Source organism: Haplochromis burtoni, unplaced genomic scaffold, assembly GCF_018398535.1.
Source record: "Haplochromis burtoni strain Fernald_Lab_line unplaced genomic scaffold, NCSU_Asbu1 Contig_3, whole genome shotgun sequence".
Classification (NCBI taxonomy): Eukaryota; Metazoa; Chordata; class Actinopteri; order Cichliformes; family Cichlidae; genus Haplochromis; species Haplochromis burtoni.
This window is the reverse complement of record NW_024582364.1, coordinates 5488923-5504602: the sequence shown is the minus strand read 5'-3', so window position 1 is coordinate 5504602 and position 15680 is coordinate 5488923. Positions and strand designations below refer to the sequence as shown.

General features: G+C 40.8%; 3 protein-coding genes across 4 annotated transcripts; 2 read left to right on the top strand and 1 right to left on the bottom strand.

Moving 5' to 3' along the window:
- Nucleotides 1-204: 204 nt before the first annotated feature.
- On the top strand, nucleotides 205-1919 carry LOC102296212 (ATP synthase subunit g, mitochondrial). The gene is made up of 3 exons (XM_014332041.2): nucleotides 205-334; nucleotides 606-766; nucleotides 1724-1919. The coding sequence occupies exons 1-3, from the start codon at nucleotides 283-285 to the stop codon at nucleotides 1820-1822; spliced, it is 312 nt and encodes a 103-aa protein (XP_014187527.1). The 5' UTR covers nucleotides 205-282; the 3' UTR covers nucleotides 1823-1919.
- A 21-nt stretch (nucleotides 1920-1940) lies between these two features.
- On the bottom strand, nucleotides 1941-5623 carry ift22 (intraflagellar transport 22 homolog (Chlamydomonas)). 2 transcript variants are annotated; one of them, XM_005912505.3, is made up of 5 exons: nucleotides 5295-5623; nucleotides 2932-3014; nucleotides 2673-2756; nucleotides 2370-2572; nucleotides 1941-2292 (listed from the first exon to the last, which is right to left on the bottom strand). In XM_005912505.3, the coding sequence occupies exons 1-5, from the start codon at nucleotides 5331-5333 to the stop codon at nucleotides 2144-2146; spliced, it is 558 nt and encodes a 185-aa protein (XP_005912567.1). In that variant the 5' UTR covers nucleotides 5334-5623; the 3' UTR covers nucleotides 1941-2143. The 2 variants fall into 2 exon arrangements, with proteins under 2 accessions (XP_005912567.1, XP_014187519.1); XM_014332033.2 differs by lacking the exons at nucleotides 2932-3014; nucleotides 5295-5623 and having other exon boundaries at nucleotides 2370-2592.
- Nucleotides 5624-5734: 111 nt separating this feature from the next.
- On the top strand, nucleotides 5735-15655 carry LOC102297528 (outer dense fiber protein 2). Its single transcript, XM_005912510.3, has 17 exons — nucleotides 5735-5803; nucleotides 6987-7158; nucleotides 7256-7379; nucleotides 7510-7641; nucleotides 7734-7808; nucleotides 8581-8652; nucleotides 8730-8846; nucleotides 8944-9129; nucleotides 9216-9325; nucleotides 9418-9553; nucleotides 9701-9811; nucleotides 10575-10679; nucleotides 10989-11147; nucleotides 11559-11659; nucleotides 11799-11961; nucleotides 12270-12395; nucleotides 12494-15655. The coding sequence occupies exons 2-17, from the start codon at nucleotides 6995-6997 to the stop codon at nucleotides 12656-12658; spliced, it is 2046 nt and encodes a 681-aa protein (XP_005912572.2). The 5' UTR covers nucleotides 5735-5803; nucleotides 6987-6994; the 3' UTR covers nucleotides 12659-15655.
- Nucleotides 15656-15680: the final 25 nt, after the last annotated feature.

Here is a 15680-nt window from a genome sequence, read left to right as displayed (position 1 = left end):
CTTACAGGGGCCGTTTTTTCTTTCTTTTTCCAACTTCTGAGAAAATGAGATAAATTTTTGCGTTATTAAGTCAAGTTTTTTTTTCAGATATTAACCGAAAATTTTCACTTATGGATGGCAAAATATATATATTTTTGTTAGTGGATGAAACAAGCTTCCACAAATATTTAACTAATTGCTCTCAACTTTAACTTGCCAACGTGCACATCTCATTTTATTTTGAAAATCGACGACCCGGAAGATTGCTTTCTTCTTCTGGTGACCTCCTGGGAAGTCCTCATCATGGCGCAGGCAGTTAAGAAAGTTGTGAATAAAGTTCCCGCATTAGTCGGCGGTAAGTCTTCTCACGCTTCTTTTTATACTAGAACAAAAAGTGAGGTACTTACCATGAATCGTGTAGCAGGGGCAATGTCGCGTTGCTTACAGTTTGTAGCAGTTGCACTGTGACCTCTGGCGTCAAAACATCAAACCCTGCAGCAAAGCTTTATAAGTTTGTGAATTTGTATTTGTATAAAGTGTTTCATGAGAGGCGAAATAACCGTGTTGCGTTTGGCTTTGCTGGCTTTACTGCTCCTTGGCTGACGTGGTCTGTGTGTGACTTTCAGCCGCTCTTACATACTCCAAACCCCGGCTAGCGACCTTCTGGCACTACGCCCGAGTGGAGCTGGTCCCACCGAGCCCAGCTGAGATCCCCAAAGCCATAGAAGCTGTAAAAGGTCTGATCAGGAGCTATCAGACGGGACGCCTGGGACAAACTACAGTGAAAGTAAGTTTGAACTGAGTCGATTAACCTCTGTTGACCTTTTAGATTAACTTGGCTGCACAGAAAGTAGACCTTGAAGGAATGGCCAGCCTGTAATTTGTAATGAACAAATAGTTTGACAGATGTGTGCTTCCGTGTAGCTGTGGGAGTTCAGGGCCCTGAGTGATTCGATTTTATATTGGGCACCAGAAAGTACCTATTTTGAATATTTACCAGTAGGTTGTGAATTTTGCTTGAGGGTCATTCCAGATGAGTTCATCAAACACCTCGCACCTATTTTAGGGACTTTAAGCATCCCTCTTTGCTAACTTTAGCTACACTTGTGAGAGTCCATATTCATATAGCCATGGCACGAGATATTGCCGTAACATTTGAGGGCAATTTAAGTAGTTTATGTAATTGGGAAAAACAATATATTAGGTTTTAAAAAAAACCCTACCTTCATCTATTATTCTTTTAAAATAAAATGTAATATCTCACTGTAGGGACCTGAAATCCCCATTAACTTTGCCCTTTTCATGCAAATCTGTGATGGTGAGGTGGGACTTTTTTTTTTTTTTTAATTTCATGGCCCAACATTGACCCTTGATACATTGGTCACTCAGTGGATATTGTGCTTTTGAGTTGGAAAACTTAAAACACTAACTGACTAACATCTTTATTAAAGCACATGTGATAGTTATTACTATCCTTTATCCTTTACAAAGTCTGTTTCACTGTCTCAACGTAAACATTGTGGGTCTCTCACACACACAAACCTTTACAAAACGTGTTAAAGTAAAAATAGGTAAACACACCATCACAAGTGCAGTAACACCAGCTGAATAAAATGTCAACAATTACTTACAAAACCCTCTTTGTGTTACATTATCAGGCCTCATGCAGGGACTGTTACTGAGTGTGTTATTCTAGAAACATTTAAGGAGTTTTCTTGAGTGACAACTTGTTGTTTCCTTGCAGGATGCCATAAGGAATGGACTGGTGACCACTGAGGTGCTGATGTGGTTCTACATCGGAGAGTGCATTGGCAAAGGAGGCATTGTTGGATATGATGTCTGAAAAATGAACTTTTCTTCCTCCTCTTGCTTTTCCAGTCATTACATTCTCAACAGCCTGCACCAAATTCTTCCAAATAAACAGATGTTTGTATACAGGAGTAGATTTTGTGTCTCGAGTATTAATTTCAAGAGAGAACTGGGTCATATTTTATTCATAAAAGATTTACAAAATGCAAGAAACCAACGCTGAATATGTTCTACACCTATTGTAGAGAATATTAAAGTTTGCATACATGTATAATTTAGAGTGAAAATGTGGTAGTATTGCAGATGGCAACAAAACACATCTTAATTCAGGCCGCATATTTTATAGATGCTACTGCTACGTAATGATGGACATCTCCTCTCGCTCTCGACTCTCCGACATCGCGTTCACGACGTTTCCCAGGTATCTGCAGAAAGCTTGCCTTACATCCTCTGGCTCTTCTTCTAGGTTGGAGTGAATGAGCAGCAGTCTGCTTAGATGTGACGCTGCACAAGAAAATGTGACTGCATTAGCCCAGAGATAATGATTCTCATGACTCTCAGAGGACTGCAGCACAAGTTACCTAAAGGCAGCCGTCTTTCTTCCACTCCACTGCCAGGCTTGTGGTGAGCTATGAGCAGACACTGGCTGTCCTGCAGATCTTGAGAGGAGATGAACATCGAATGCCACGTCTCTATTTCTTTGAGGTGACTTGGAACATCAGGGTTAAAAATGATCACCACACCGCTGGAGTCCTTCATGATTGCAGGCCAGCATGACTCAAATCTGTATGAAAATACATTTTACTACCATATTACATCGTAAGTAACAACACTTCTTTTAATTGTCACATAAAGGTAAGGATAACATCTGTGCCTCCACTTACTTGAAATCCCCTGAACAGTCCCAAAGTTCAACCTCGCACGACTTGTCACTGCTGCCCTCAGGCTGTGATTCAAATTCCAGTATCCTTGAAACAACAGAAAGTAGCTGCACTTTGTATTTTTACACACAAAGACTGATATCTGTCAAGGAAGGCTATGATATTGGTTCAATCTTGTCATTGCGATGACTGATTTTTACACTAAAGTCACACTCGGAGTGGCTTAATGTTGAAAGCAGTAAAGCTCACATAGGATTTGTACCTGACTCCTTGAGTAGGTCTGTATTCACCGCCCACATTTTCTGTTGTGTCTGAGAGAAAATTTGCAAGAACGGTTTTCCCACTCTGAAAAACAGAAAAGCAGATGGCTTTAAGTACGATGGCAAAATAGTAGCACAATACCCAGCCTGACAGACGGGAATTGTTACCTCCGGCAAGGAAGTCATGTTTTTGGTAGCATTTGCATGCATGACATTCTTTCTGTCTGCAAGCACGATAGTTTGAAAAGTTTTGAATGAATTCTGGTAAAACTTTGTAGGGGTGTAGAGTGGGGCCATGTTTACAAGCTATTAAAATTTGACTTGTATCCAACAGGTCTTTGGGGTCAACTTAGAGATTTACTGGTTGAAAATTGACAAAAAAGTGTTAGAACTTAGAAACAGTGATTCTTGTAAGTATTCTGTGCATTTTCAACATATAGAATGTACCATACAAAGATCTGAAATGTCACGTTTGACCTCTGACCACAATATCACACTTTGGATGCACACTAGTTTGCATCCAAATATCATGTCACATTTCATATCTGCCTTTCTTTCACCTTGACCCAAAAATGCATTATATCTTTAAAATAAGTACTGTCAAGAGAAAGAGAATGAGCTGCAAGCTCAAGTTATTCATGAGTGAACTGCCTTGTGGAGGTTTGCACTCTCATGTTTTTAAGTAAATATTAACTTTAAAGTTAACTACTAGTATTACATAAAAAAGTAAAAAGTAGAATATGTCCCTTCTTCTCCTTTCACCTGCTCCCTTTAGGGGTTGCCGCATCAGCCACCTCAGCCCTTTTTGTGTCCTCCTTCACCACATCCATGAACCTCTTCAGTGGTCTTCCTTATTTTCTCATGCCTTGTAGCTTCATTATTAGCATCCTCTGTGCATGTCCAAAACATATCATCCTTGCCTCACCAACTTAGTCTCTAAACTCAACCTGTCCTCATGCATGTCTTCCATCACCCTCACCCTACTCCTGACTTCCTCATCCAGTACCAACCTCCATCATTTCCTTGGTGGCACAAAATAAGCATTCTTGTATGTATGAGCACATTAAAACCAATACACACCCCTCAATTAATATAAACAAGTACAGTAAGTTTTGATATTTATTTATTTTTTAATATTGTGCAAAAGTCTTGAGCTACTTTTTGTCGTTCTTCCAAGGAGCCAGAATTTTTAAAAACTGGTCTCGAGCAATAGTTCTCCAGGCTTTCTGACGCTCTTTCAAAGTTTTGTCTGCCTTTTCACCTTTTAACTCAAGGGATAAACCAGTGTTGTGTCTACACAGAACAGACAACTCAGCAACAAACCTGTCTTAAATTGTATCTCTAGGCACTTTGTTATTAGTAGCCTGTTACAAACATATAATTTTGGTCCCATGGTTCTGGTTGAACCCCTGTTACAGACTGGCAGGGTGTACCCGGCCCTGTAGCAGTTGGGATAGGTTCCAGACCCCTCCGTGACCTTGATAAGGGTAAGTGGAAGAGAATGGATGGATGGATGGATGGATGGATGGATGGATGCACTGTGGTCACGCCAGCATCGAATCCATCCAAGTTACATGGTTTATTAAAATAATCAAATTACAGCACTTACATTTATGTTAGACTACTTTTACTTAACTGCTTTAGCCCACTTACAAGGAAAATTAAAAAAAAATCTTGTTCATGACCTGTGTAGTATGTTAACACTATTGGAAGTCCCAAACATATTGCCCATGCAGCAAATGCACACACAAATAGTACAACTGAAAAGCACGCATTTTGAACACAACCAGCCATTTATTGGGCTCCCCAGAGCCCAGTTCTCAACAGAACAGAAAAAGTCGGCCACCATCTAAAGAATGGTTTTGAATGTCCTTCAAAAACCGTAGAGAAATATTCCTGAAGGTACTTAAAGAAATTACACGAAAGCGTGTCTCAAAGAGTTCCGACTTTCGTTGAAAGTTGATCATACCAAATATCGACTTCCAAACTTGTTATAATGTTACAAACTCAGTTTTTAATTTAATATACTGTGTTTCAATCTATGTTTGCACATTTTTCAATAAATCTCTGCACCCATTTACCTATCAAAATATAAACAAAAACATGAGGGGTGGCTCGAGACTTTTGCATAGTACTTATCACTCCTTTTCCCTTCGTTACGACTGAATTTATACATTACTTTGTTGAGTAGTGACAAATAAACTCGGACCGTAAATGTAACGGTGAAGGGTATGAATACTTAAGTCCAGTGCTTTCTCTGGTAATATTAGAAAAGGCAAATTTCACTGTTGACGCTTTTCGCTACCTGCTGGAATCTGAAAGGTAAAATAGCAACCGGTGTACAGTCAAATGAGAATTTACTCACCTCATTGGGACCAACAAAGAGTATTTTAGCTTTGAACATTTCCACTCAACTGACGCTGGTTAGCATTAGCTTTTCAGCTAACTTATCTTTACAAAACTCCGGGATAGCGAAGCAGTATCGCAACAGCAAGGTAAATGTAAATCAGCCAAACTTAGCTGCGTACATATCTAAACCACGTCATACTATATTTTTACCTTTACTTAATAATAAATATCTCTTTAAATGATCTTCGATGCTTCCCGAGGATGGCGTACTAGCAATCGCGACAGTAAACTTCTTTTCCGTTTCTATGGTTTCAACTAGGCTCTCTGCTTTCTCTTGTTCATTGGCTGTTTACGGGTCTAATCAAATTTGGCCCCGCCCATTCAACACTTAGGGAACGAATCAACAAAAAGATAGTCAGTTGACGTCATTACGCTGCCTCACATCTAACCAATCGAGTGAGACTTTCCAAGAGGCGACTCCCCAGAGTGGAGGAGCGTTATTTACAAGAGGTACAAGGCGAAGGAGTAAGTGTTGTTTAAATTTTCAGGCATGCTTTTGTAAGTGGTTACTTGGTTTAGGCGTTATTAAACACGCTAGACTTGAATGGCGATTTACCTGGTATAATTACTAAAGTGCTTGCTACGCTTAGAGTTCCTTAAAGCTTAACAGCCACTTAACCTTGTCTGTTGCTAAGAAGTAGCTTCCTTGGCGACTGGCTTTCTCATGTCCAAGCAGGACTTTTAACCTTCCTCTTGTGTTAGCTGTCTGTAACTATCTCTTATGTTGAAGGGTCGCCTTTGACCAGTGTTCTAAATAACCCAGAAAATACCCTCAAAACAGCGGTTTATCATCCAGTTTGTTTGTAACCAATGGGTTACATTGTTAGGCTTTTTTATGAATTAAAATGATCAATTACGGCACAGGTGTCAAACTCTGGCCCGCGGGCCAAATTTGGCCCGCAGCCTAATTACATTTGGCCCGCAAAGCCATACCAAATTACTATTAGAGCTGGCCTACTGGTATTATACAGCTAATATATATATTGTTTAGTATTAAGCTTTGCTTGTTCCATATTCAGTTTTCCAGCAAAAATTATTTGAGTCCATAAGAAGAGATTCATTCTTAAATCTGGAGGAAGATTTTTTTTTTTCAATAAATATTAATGTTAGCCCGCGACTTTGTTCCAGTTTTGAATTTTGGCCCACTGTGTATTTGAGTTTGACACCCCTGAATTACAGCATATCGCTTCTTTTCATTCTAAAAAAAACCCGATAAACTGAACCTTACGAGAATTTTATGAAGAAATAAAAGGTTGTGGTTCTATTACCTAACTATTACTGAGAAGTATTACAACAAAATGTCTAAAACACATTTCTTCTGATTATTATTATTTTAATATTATTAACTATAGTGACGTTATAGTAAAGTAAATTTGTATTATTTTATTTTATTTTGTCCACCATGGTAAGTTTCCTCCTGAGAAGGTATTGCCCCAGATCATAGATGCTAAAGAAATTGTCACACATGACATTATGACTCCACAGTCCAGTAGTCATATGAAGGACTACACGCTTTCCTTGGTTTCACCCAGGGATGCCCCTTGGAGGTTTGCCTGTGTAACTCTGTATTTCCCATGCATAGCCGGTTTTTGCGCATGGTATATTTGCACATATCATTTGAGCATATTATATGCACATCTGTTGACAGTAAGAGGCATGTCTCCAGAGGATGACCTTCGAAGTCCCCCCCTTGGTTTCAGCGGTACCAGGGAGGATTTCACTCTGAGTCGTGGCGACCTAGACAACAGTCATGAGCCTGTTGGTAGGACCAGGGCACGCAGCAGTCTCCATACAGGAACCCCAGAGTGTGAGATCAGCTGGTGAGGTCCTACAAGGATGATGCATTTGAATATGCACTTGCCAGCTACCACAACTTTACTGATTCAAAGTGTTTTCTTGCTTTCCTTTTTATTTTAGTCTCAGAGATTTTGGCAATAAAAAGATTCCTTTCCTGAAAATGCTAATGGATGCAGAAGCAGCTGCCAATTCTGCAGCAATCCAGCTAGTGTCGTTTAAAGACGCCATGGACGATGAGTATGCTGTAGGTCTGCAGCAATTTTGGATAAAGCTAGCTTTGTGTAAAGCCAAAGGGTTTCCTACATTAAACATATGTTTTTGCAACTGCTGTCCTGCATTTTCTCTAATTTTCTTTTTTTTAAATGTCAATTAAGGATTCAAGACAGTCTGCCAAAGATAAACGCCGAATTGCAAGACAGCGTGGACTTCTGCTGGAAAAGCTAGAGGACTTTAGACGAATTAATAAGTCAGTGCGACAGAAACTGAAACAGCTCCAAGAGGCAGAGGTTTGTTAAACTGCTACTACACCGTATAAGTCAACTGTATTTAGTCTGAAAATGAGTTTATTTATGTCCTTGCTTTAAATAATTCCGCAAAGGCAAATCGAATTGATGCAGACCAGCAGATTGACACGCTGCTGAAGAAGATCATGCAGGCTGAGAGTGAAAATGAGGTGAGTGCTTTATTACACCTATGCATTGGCACAAAAGAGGGAAGTGTAAGGGAATTAAGCTTTGTGATTAGCTTGTGAAGATTTAGTCAGTGAAACAAAGTGATAAAGGATAAGTTATAGCGGTTAGATAGATGGATTATTAATAATATTTCATTTATTCAAATTCCATTGTCTCCGCCTGTGATCAAATTCTTTATAGATTCCCTCACTGATTAAATTTTTCTGGGGAACAGAAGTAGAAATATAGTTTTCAGTATCAGCTCAACTGTTTTATTACCTTTGAGTGTGACTCAGCTCTAGGAAGTGAAAGAAAGAAAGAGATCACAGATAAAAATAGCCGAAATGGGCTTTCTCCAAGCATGGTTGGGCTCTCCTTTATAAATAGGGTGAAGAGCTTGGGCATTTGGGAGGTGTTCAGAGTAGAGCCACTACTCCTTAATATCAAAAGGAGCCAGTTGAAGTGGTTTGGGCATCTGGATGCCTCTTCAGTGAGGTGTTTCAGGCATGTCCTACCAGGAGAAGGCCCTAGGGTGGACCCTTGACACGCTGGAGATTATATCTCTCAGCCTGAGAATGCCTCGGTGTTCCCCCAGATGAGCTGGAGGAAGGGGCAGCCTTTGGTGATTAAACTAGTGAGAGCACAGCCACATTGGTTCTGATGTCACAGGACATACTCTAAAGGTGTTAACTTTACAAAAGCGATTTTAATGCACCTAAAGTGAAGATATGGTGATGTGATAATATGCATTGGTTTCCATGTTTTTTCTCGCAGAATTTAAAGAAAGATTTGAGTGAGAGTGAACAGAAGGTCAGGGAGCTGATAGATCTGCGGGGAAAAGAGCAGGTAAGTACAGCAGAGATCATTTGCGGATGAATTAAGTCATTGCCCATGAAATTATATGTTCACGCTGGCTTCAACAGGAGAACGTAAAGAGTGCAGTTCACATGACCAAGTCAGCAGAGGCAACACGTGCTCACCTACAGGGACAGCTACGCAACAAGGAAGCTGAAAACAATCGTCTTACTGTACAATTACGGGTACAGACACCTTTATCAGCTGGCTGCGCTGTAGACTAAACTGCTTTATTAATGTATAAATTAAAACTGCACACTTGTGGGTTCATGGTCTTTGCAGGCTCTGGAGAGACTCATAACCGAGCAGAAGCTGGAGATTGATGACCTGAAGGGGTCTATCACCTCTCTGTCTGCGAAGGCAGCACAGGACAAAGAATCTCTGAAGAAAGCCACCCGAGCTCAGAAACTGAGAGCGGAGAGATTTGAAGCTGCTATTGAGAAATGCTATGCACAGCTGAGGGAAAAGGTACGAGGTCAAATTGGTTCATTATTTTGGCTTCAGAAGCAGTTGAGGATCCCGTTTGATCTTTGTTTGTCTTGTTTGGCAAACAGGATGCTCAGCTGGCCAAAGCCCATTCAGAGAGAGACTCGAGGAGACGACAGAAGGAGCAGACAACAGATGAGAAAGACAAACTCGTTGCTCATATAGACTTATTGAAAAGGTTGGTTGGTTCTCCTTCACAGCCATTTGTCATTTCTGAGTACATCAATATTCAGATGATGCATTAACTGTAAGTGTCTGTTTCCATTAAAGCCAAATTGCAGACTTGACAATGAGAGTGCAGAAGGAGAAGGACGAGCTAACTGCAGCAAATGAAACTCTGATGCAAAGGCTCGAAAAACTCAGCTCAGACAACGGAGAACTCGGCATAAATAATGCAACACTCAAGGTACAAGTTACTGAACAGCTTGTATGTGAGAGTCATTACTGTGAAAGGCAAAAAGCACAGACATGTTGCAAGAAGTCCGGTTTCCATATTTAGGAGTTAGGAGGACCTTATTTTACTAAAACTGTTTGGATTTCTCTGCTATCCCAGGAATCTGTAGCTCAGCTGGAGCAGCAGCTCGCTGAGTACGAGTCTGCCCTCGTAGAGGAGAAGATCGTCTCACAGGAGAAGAAGCACCAAGCTGAACAGTGCCGTTATCAGGTTTGTGTTTTGATTTAAAACCTTTTACTTTCTCGTGTGCTGCAGCCCTGAAATATTCCAGACATCACCCAGTGACAGTGGGTCAGCTCCGCAGCGCTGTGCCTGTGAGATGTCCGATGCACGCAAGATTAGTACAGGTGACTGTCCAGTGAATTCACAGCAAGGAATTGAGCATCTGTTTTGCTGCCCTCTTCCTTTTTTTGTGCAGGCAGAGCCTCAAAAATCAAACGTATCAAAGTATTTTTTTTTCCAGCAGTGACAAACCAGACCTAGACCATCCCTTGTTCTCTGCAGGGAAACTTTTAATCATGTTTGTTTGACTGTTATTTTTATAGACCCACTACTTTACTCTGGAGTCAACAAACATCAAAAAATGTGCAATGTCGAGAGAAAAAAAGGCACTCTTTCATCATATTTGATCCTCTTAAAGATCATTTCTGAATAAACACTGACACACAACAAAGAGTGTTTTATGTTCTTAAATCTTTCAAACCTTTTACTTCTCATGTATTAATTTCAAATATTAACCTTTCAGTTCTTGTTTTTGTATTAGTATTTTTCTATCTTTCTATCATGTTTGAAGGTCTTTTTTTCCTGACACAGTTAGGATAAAGTAGTTTCCAAACAGGATTACAAGAAACCTATTATTTACAGATACAGAATGTGGTCTGTAGAAGCCACTGAATCAATGACACTAGTTTTTAATGACAGGGAAGGCCACAGCAGGTTTCATGTTAATGTTCTGTATTTTTTTCCCCTCCAGGTTGCACAACTTCAAGCTGAGCTCCATGATCTAAAGATAAAATATACAAGTCTTTTAAGAGAAACAGAGAAGACACGAGATGGAAAAGAGGCAGAAGTTGAGAAGGTACCACCGCCCTTCTCTTTAATTTGCCTTATTTTATTTACGTTACATGCACAGTTTCTGTTAAGCTAAAAACTCATTCTAACAGCCCATTACAAGTCTGTCCAGCTCTGTTTCACCTGCTGTTTAATGGACAGTCATTGTGCACTTAGTTTTCTTTTTTCAACTGCATAACCACAGCTGAATGAATCATGTACATCCGTGAGCATCTCTTGGAGAGGTGTGCTGAGTTTTAAAGCATATTACTATGTTTCATTTCCCGAAACCCAACTCTTTTTTTTTTTTTTGTGCCGTTCCTCCTCTGGAGCCCAGGTGAGGCAGGAGCTGCAGGGGCGCGTGGAGGAACTGAACGCTTACCCCGAGTTACTGAATGCAGCTGAGCAGAGTCTCTTTGAGTGCCAGGAAAACCTGCAGCGCTTGGAGAGGAAGTGCTCAGAAAAGTCAGAGTCCATTAGGCAACTGCAGGTTAAGGTGTGCAAAGCCAGCTGCTGTGGTCAATGTAAAATGCAGTCATTTTCCTATTTTTTGACCACTGGGTGGCAGTATAGCCTCAGGTGACCGCTGGTGCATTGTGGTTTCTAATATTGCTGTGAGTTTCGATGTTTGTGATTGCTGTGCAATGTTTAGGTTGAGCCCACTAGCGAGTCTTTTGTGCTCCCCAGTGTGATCTCTGGTAGAACCAGACGACCACGTGTTTCCGTCAGAAATACTGAGTTTTTATCTCGAATCTGCTCGATTTGAGGCTGATAAATGTTCAGCAGTTCGTGGAGGTAGTTGTTGTTTGAAAGTAGCGTTTGTGCACGTGGTGTGATTAAATGTTTTCTGCACGATTTACTTGTAGCCCGTGGAGGCAACTCTGAATTTTATGTTTTGCACACGCAGATGGAGAGTCAAAGCAAACTGCTGAGATCATCTGCAGAGATGAGGGAGTCCATTCATGAGGCCAACTTACAATTACAAGAAAAACTGATTTCTATCCAAAAGTAAGACCTCAAATATCAAAAACCTGCTCATATTATCAGTATAGAAATTGATGCTTACTCTGTGTGTGTGTATGTGTGTGTGTGTGTGTGTGCGCGCATGTGTGTGTGTGTGTGTGTGTGTGTGTGTGTGTGTGTGTAGAGAGACAGACAAACTGCAGCAAGAGAACCTGGAGCTGGTACGGAGGCTCGCAGCTCAGGAGGAAGCTCTCAGCTACAGCAACCAGCAGCTGGATCAGCGCTCATCAGAGTGTCAGGCCGTCAGCCGACAGCTGGAGACAGCTTTAGCAGACGTCAGACAACAGGTACAGGTTAGCTGTTGGAGTGCTGTCCAACACTTCAGCACCTGTTCTTCACTCAGATCATCAAGTAAGACATTACAACCTAACAGTTCAGTCGAGATTTGTTTGAAGCCATGCCGTAAGTAATCCAGCTGGAGCTACATAGTAAACAGGCAAAGCTAGATATGCATGTATCTGTATAAAACAACTTGTGTTACTCCATGTATCTGTATAAAACAACTTGTGTTACTCCAGTTTGGTGTCAAAGAGAGATTTATCGTGCAGAAAATGGCGCATCACATAATGATATTTCACATTTTCACCCCGTGTAGGTCACTAAGGTGAAAGAAGAGGCTGTTTCCAAGGAAGAGGCTCTTCAAACCAAAATCCTAGAGCTGGGAGCCGAGAAGAGCAGAAGGGAAAGCGAGCTGAGGCTTCTTCGCCAGAGCAAGCTCAACGTAAGGGCCATAGAGAAGACGCACTCACATTAGATGGAACATTTTTTGGAAGGCAGCGCTGAGCTGTATTATCTGTCTGTGTGTCTCTCAATCTGCAGGCAGAGAAGCAGTATGAGGTACGTCTGAAGGACCTGCAGCTTAGCCTGGACCAATCAGAGAGCCACAAGCGAAGCATTCAGAATTATGTCGATTTCCTCAAAAACTCTTATAAGGCCATGTTTGATGAAGGACTGCAAACATCAACATCTTATTTTCTGAAATGATGGAGGTTTGCATTTTAAATCCTGATTTGTTTTGCACTCTGATATTTATTGGGTCTGTTTAAAAGGGCAACATGGGGGTAACTAAACCCTGATTTTTAATTGGTTTGATCAGTTTCTACTTGTACATTCAGATTTTTGAACTGCATTTCCAGGAATCAAGTAATCTGCTGCTGTTTTTTTAAAATACTGTAATGTTTTCAGATGTTTGTACATCTTGAACTATGATGTTTTGGTGCTATTCTGTCCGTATGACAAGGAGCTTGTTGCATAACTGTTACATAAGATTGACCAAACTCTGAGTTGAGTAACACCTAATAGTACTGTTGCATAAATATTACATATTTCCGGTGTGAATGTAAGATAGCAAAGACTACACTGGACTGCAGGAAACCTCTTTTCAATTTCTATTATTTTATAAATTTTAATAGATTCATTTATAAAAAACAAAACAAAAGGACTTTCCAGCAGGGTAACACGAAATTGCTAGAAGGACTAGCAGTCAGGTTATTTTAGGCACAATGCAGTATGTACTTGATCTGTCTTATGCAAGTGGCTACAGCTGAACAACTTTTTTCCACAGCCTGCAACTGAACACCAACGAAATTATGACAGCAGTTGTTGGCCAATGCAAGTGGTGCTTGAAAACGAAACATTTTATTGGTGCTTACATCCTTTTCAGTAACCTTTGTGTCTTTATAATGCATTCAAACAGTGCACGTGTGCGATGATAAATTACATGTGCAAGTAAAGCAGCAGGCACTCCCCTCAAATAATGTTTGATTGTAAGTCAGATACATGTGTGATTAAAATGTGAATTTATGAATTGAATGAATTCAGAGTGAACTGAAAACATGCAAATGTGGTGCACAGCACAGTGCATCACTGGTGGAAGGGTTTCCCAGCTGCCAGTAATGGCTATCTACACTCTGCCATATTAAAGACGTAGCACACTGTGTGTAGTACCTGAAATAAGTGCCACCCTCGTGTAACACTATGCCCTCTTCACTTAAACTTGCACATTCTGACAGGGTTGCGATATCTGATAATTGGCAAAATTATAAATTAGCCCCTAAAGGCTGCCAGAATAATATAAATCCCAATTCAAATATAACATTCTTGCTATCAATATGCAATAAGCAGTTTATACATTTAGAAACAGATTTCTGCTCCATCTTCTCCATGGGCTTGATCCTATAACGCTGATAACTGTGGAAGCTTCCACGCCGTCATTCCCATCGTCAGTTCAGCAGAAAGCAAAACTTTTGGATTCACAAAAAAAAAAAATCTAATTTTAATTGCAAATGACTTTTTGTTTGGTCACATTTTGTCCCAGCTGTGTTTACCTGCGATAGAATGAATCCATATTTCCAGCTGTGACTTTGCCCATCACCCATAATAAATCTTCTGCTCTGACTAGTGAAGCTGATTCAAAATTCAGCGTCTTTACTTTTAATTTCCCTGTCATCCTCCCGGTGCTGGAAACAGGCGTTTGTTTGTTTGTTGGTAGTGGACATAGCAAAGGTGTGGTGTGCACTGGTTGTGTTTTATATTAGGATTCTCAGCTGGACTGAGAATAATTATGTGTAGCCATTAGCTGTGAAGTCCATGCCTTTAGGTTGCAAATGTAACTGCCCACTTCTATCTCTGTTGTTGGTTTGTCTAATAAAAATCTTATATTAATCTGGCCTGGAGGCAAACACAAGAGCTCCGGTATCAGCTGCAGCGTGACTTACCGAGATTTACCAAAAAACTGAGCCATAAATGTACTGTGTTTATTTCTTTTGTTCTCTCACTGTTGCTTGTGCTTCCCTGCTGTATCTATGGTAATAAACTACTGTGAGTCCAGACCTCTGAAAGACTGATGTGTTCCTGCATCGGACGTATTCCCTCGAGTGAGCAGGCCTCCTCTCAAGTTCTCAGAGACAAAGCTCTATTGTGCTCTCCTTCGGGGGATGGAACGATTTCATGGCTGCGTGCGTCAGTACTTCTGTTTTTTTCCTTTGCTCTTGTGGTCTTGCCTGTTTACGTAATTCTGTCGATCACTTTGGGAATTTGCTTTTTTCTGCTGCTTTCTGCTTACATCTGACTTTCGGCATTTCAGCGCTGAGATGGGCACACCCTGTGCTTATGTGCTTGTTAGGCTCAACAACTTTGATAGCCCTGACGCATAAACCCTTGCAGCTCTGCGTAAACCTGTTGGTTGGGTTAGTAGTTATGTCCCAGCTCAGCTCAGGGGTGGTGGAAAGTGCCATTCAACCAGACAGCCAAACGCAAGATTTATGAATTACAAAAGAGGCAAACTGCATGGATAAATAGGGGTTGGCAAATCAAAGAAAATTTAAAAAAACAGACGGGAGATTTATAGAGTTCAAGAGATTATTAAAGTTCAAAAGAAAACAACTCCCTGCCCAAAACAAAGAGCAGAGCAGCAACACCCTTTTCCCTAATGTAGCTAAACAAAAGAAATGGCTGATGTGTGCACAACCCCAGGCATACACAAGCACCTCAAAAACATCATCACTGCTCCTTATTATCTGCTCATAGCCCTAAAACCGAATCAGCATAACACATCTTAGTGTGTGCATCACAAACAGCAGTCTTCAATGAGACCTTAACCAGGTGCATCTAGTGAATGCTGGTCCTGGACAGGACCAGCATCTCTCTAATCAGCAGCAGAGACAGAGTGATTGATTGCGACAGAGCCAAGTGATGGCACAGCAGAGCCCACCTTTGACAGAAATACTGAAGAGGACACAAGAGCAACAACAGCCACGGCCGTGCAATTCACAGTCATATTTCTGTCACATTTGCCTTCTATTCTGCATATCGTAAATCGCAGTGGAGGGTTTAGATTATCGGTGTAAGCCTATACCACTGCCAGAAAGCAAAAATCTGCAACTTGTGCCGAGCATCTGTGCAGCACCAGGCAAACTGCTGAGAAGTTTACATTACAGACATTCCCAAAACTATTCAGTGACATGTAGGTCCTCTCAGAAGTAGGTCAGCCAGATGCTAAAGAGAC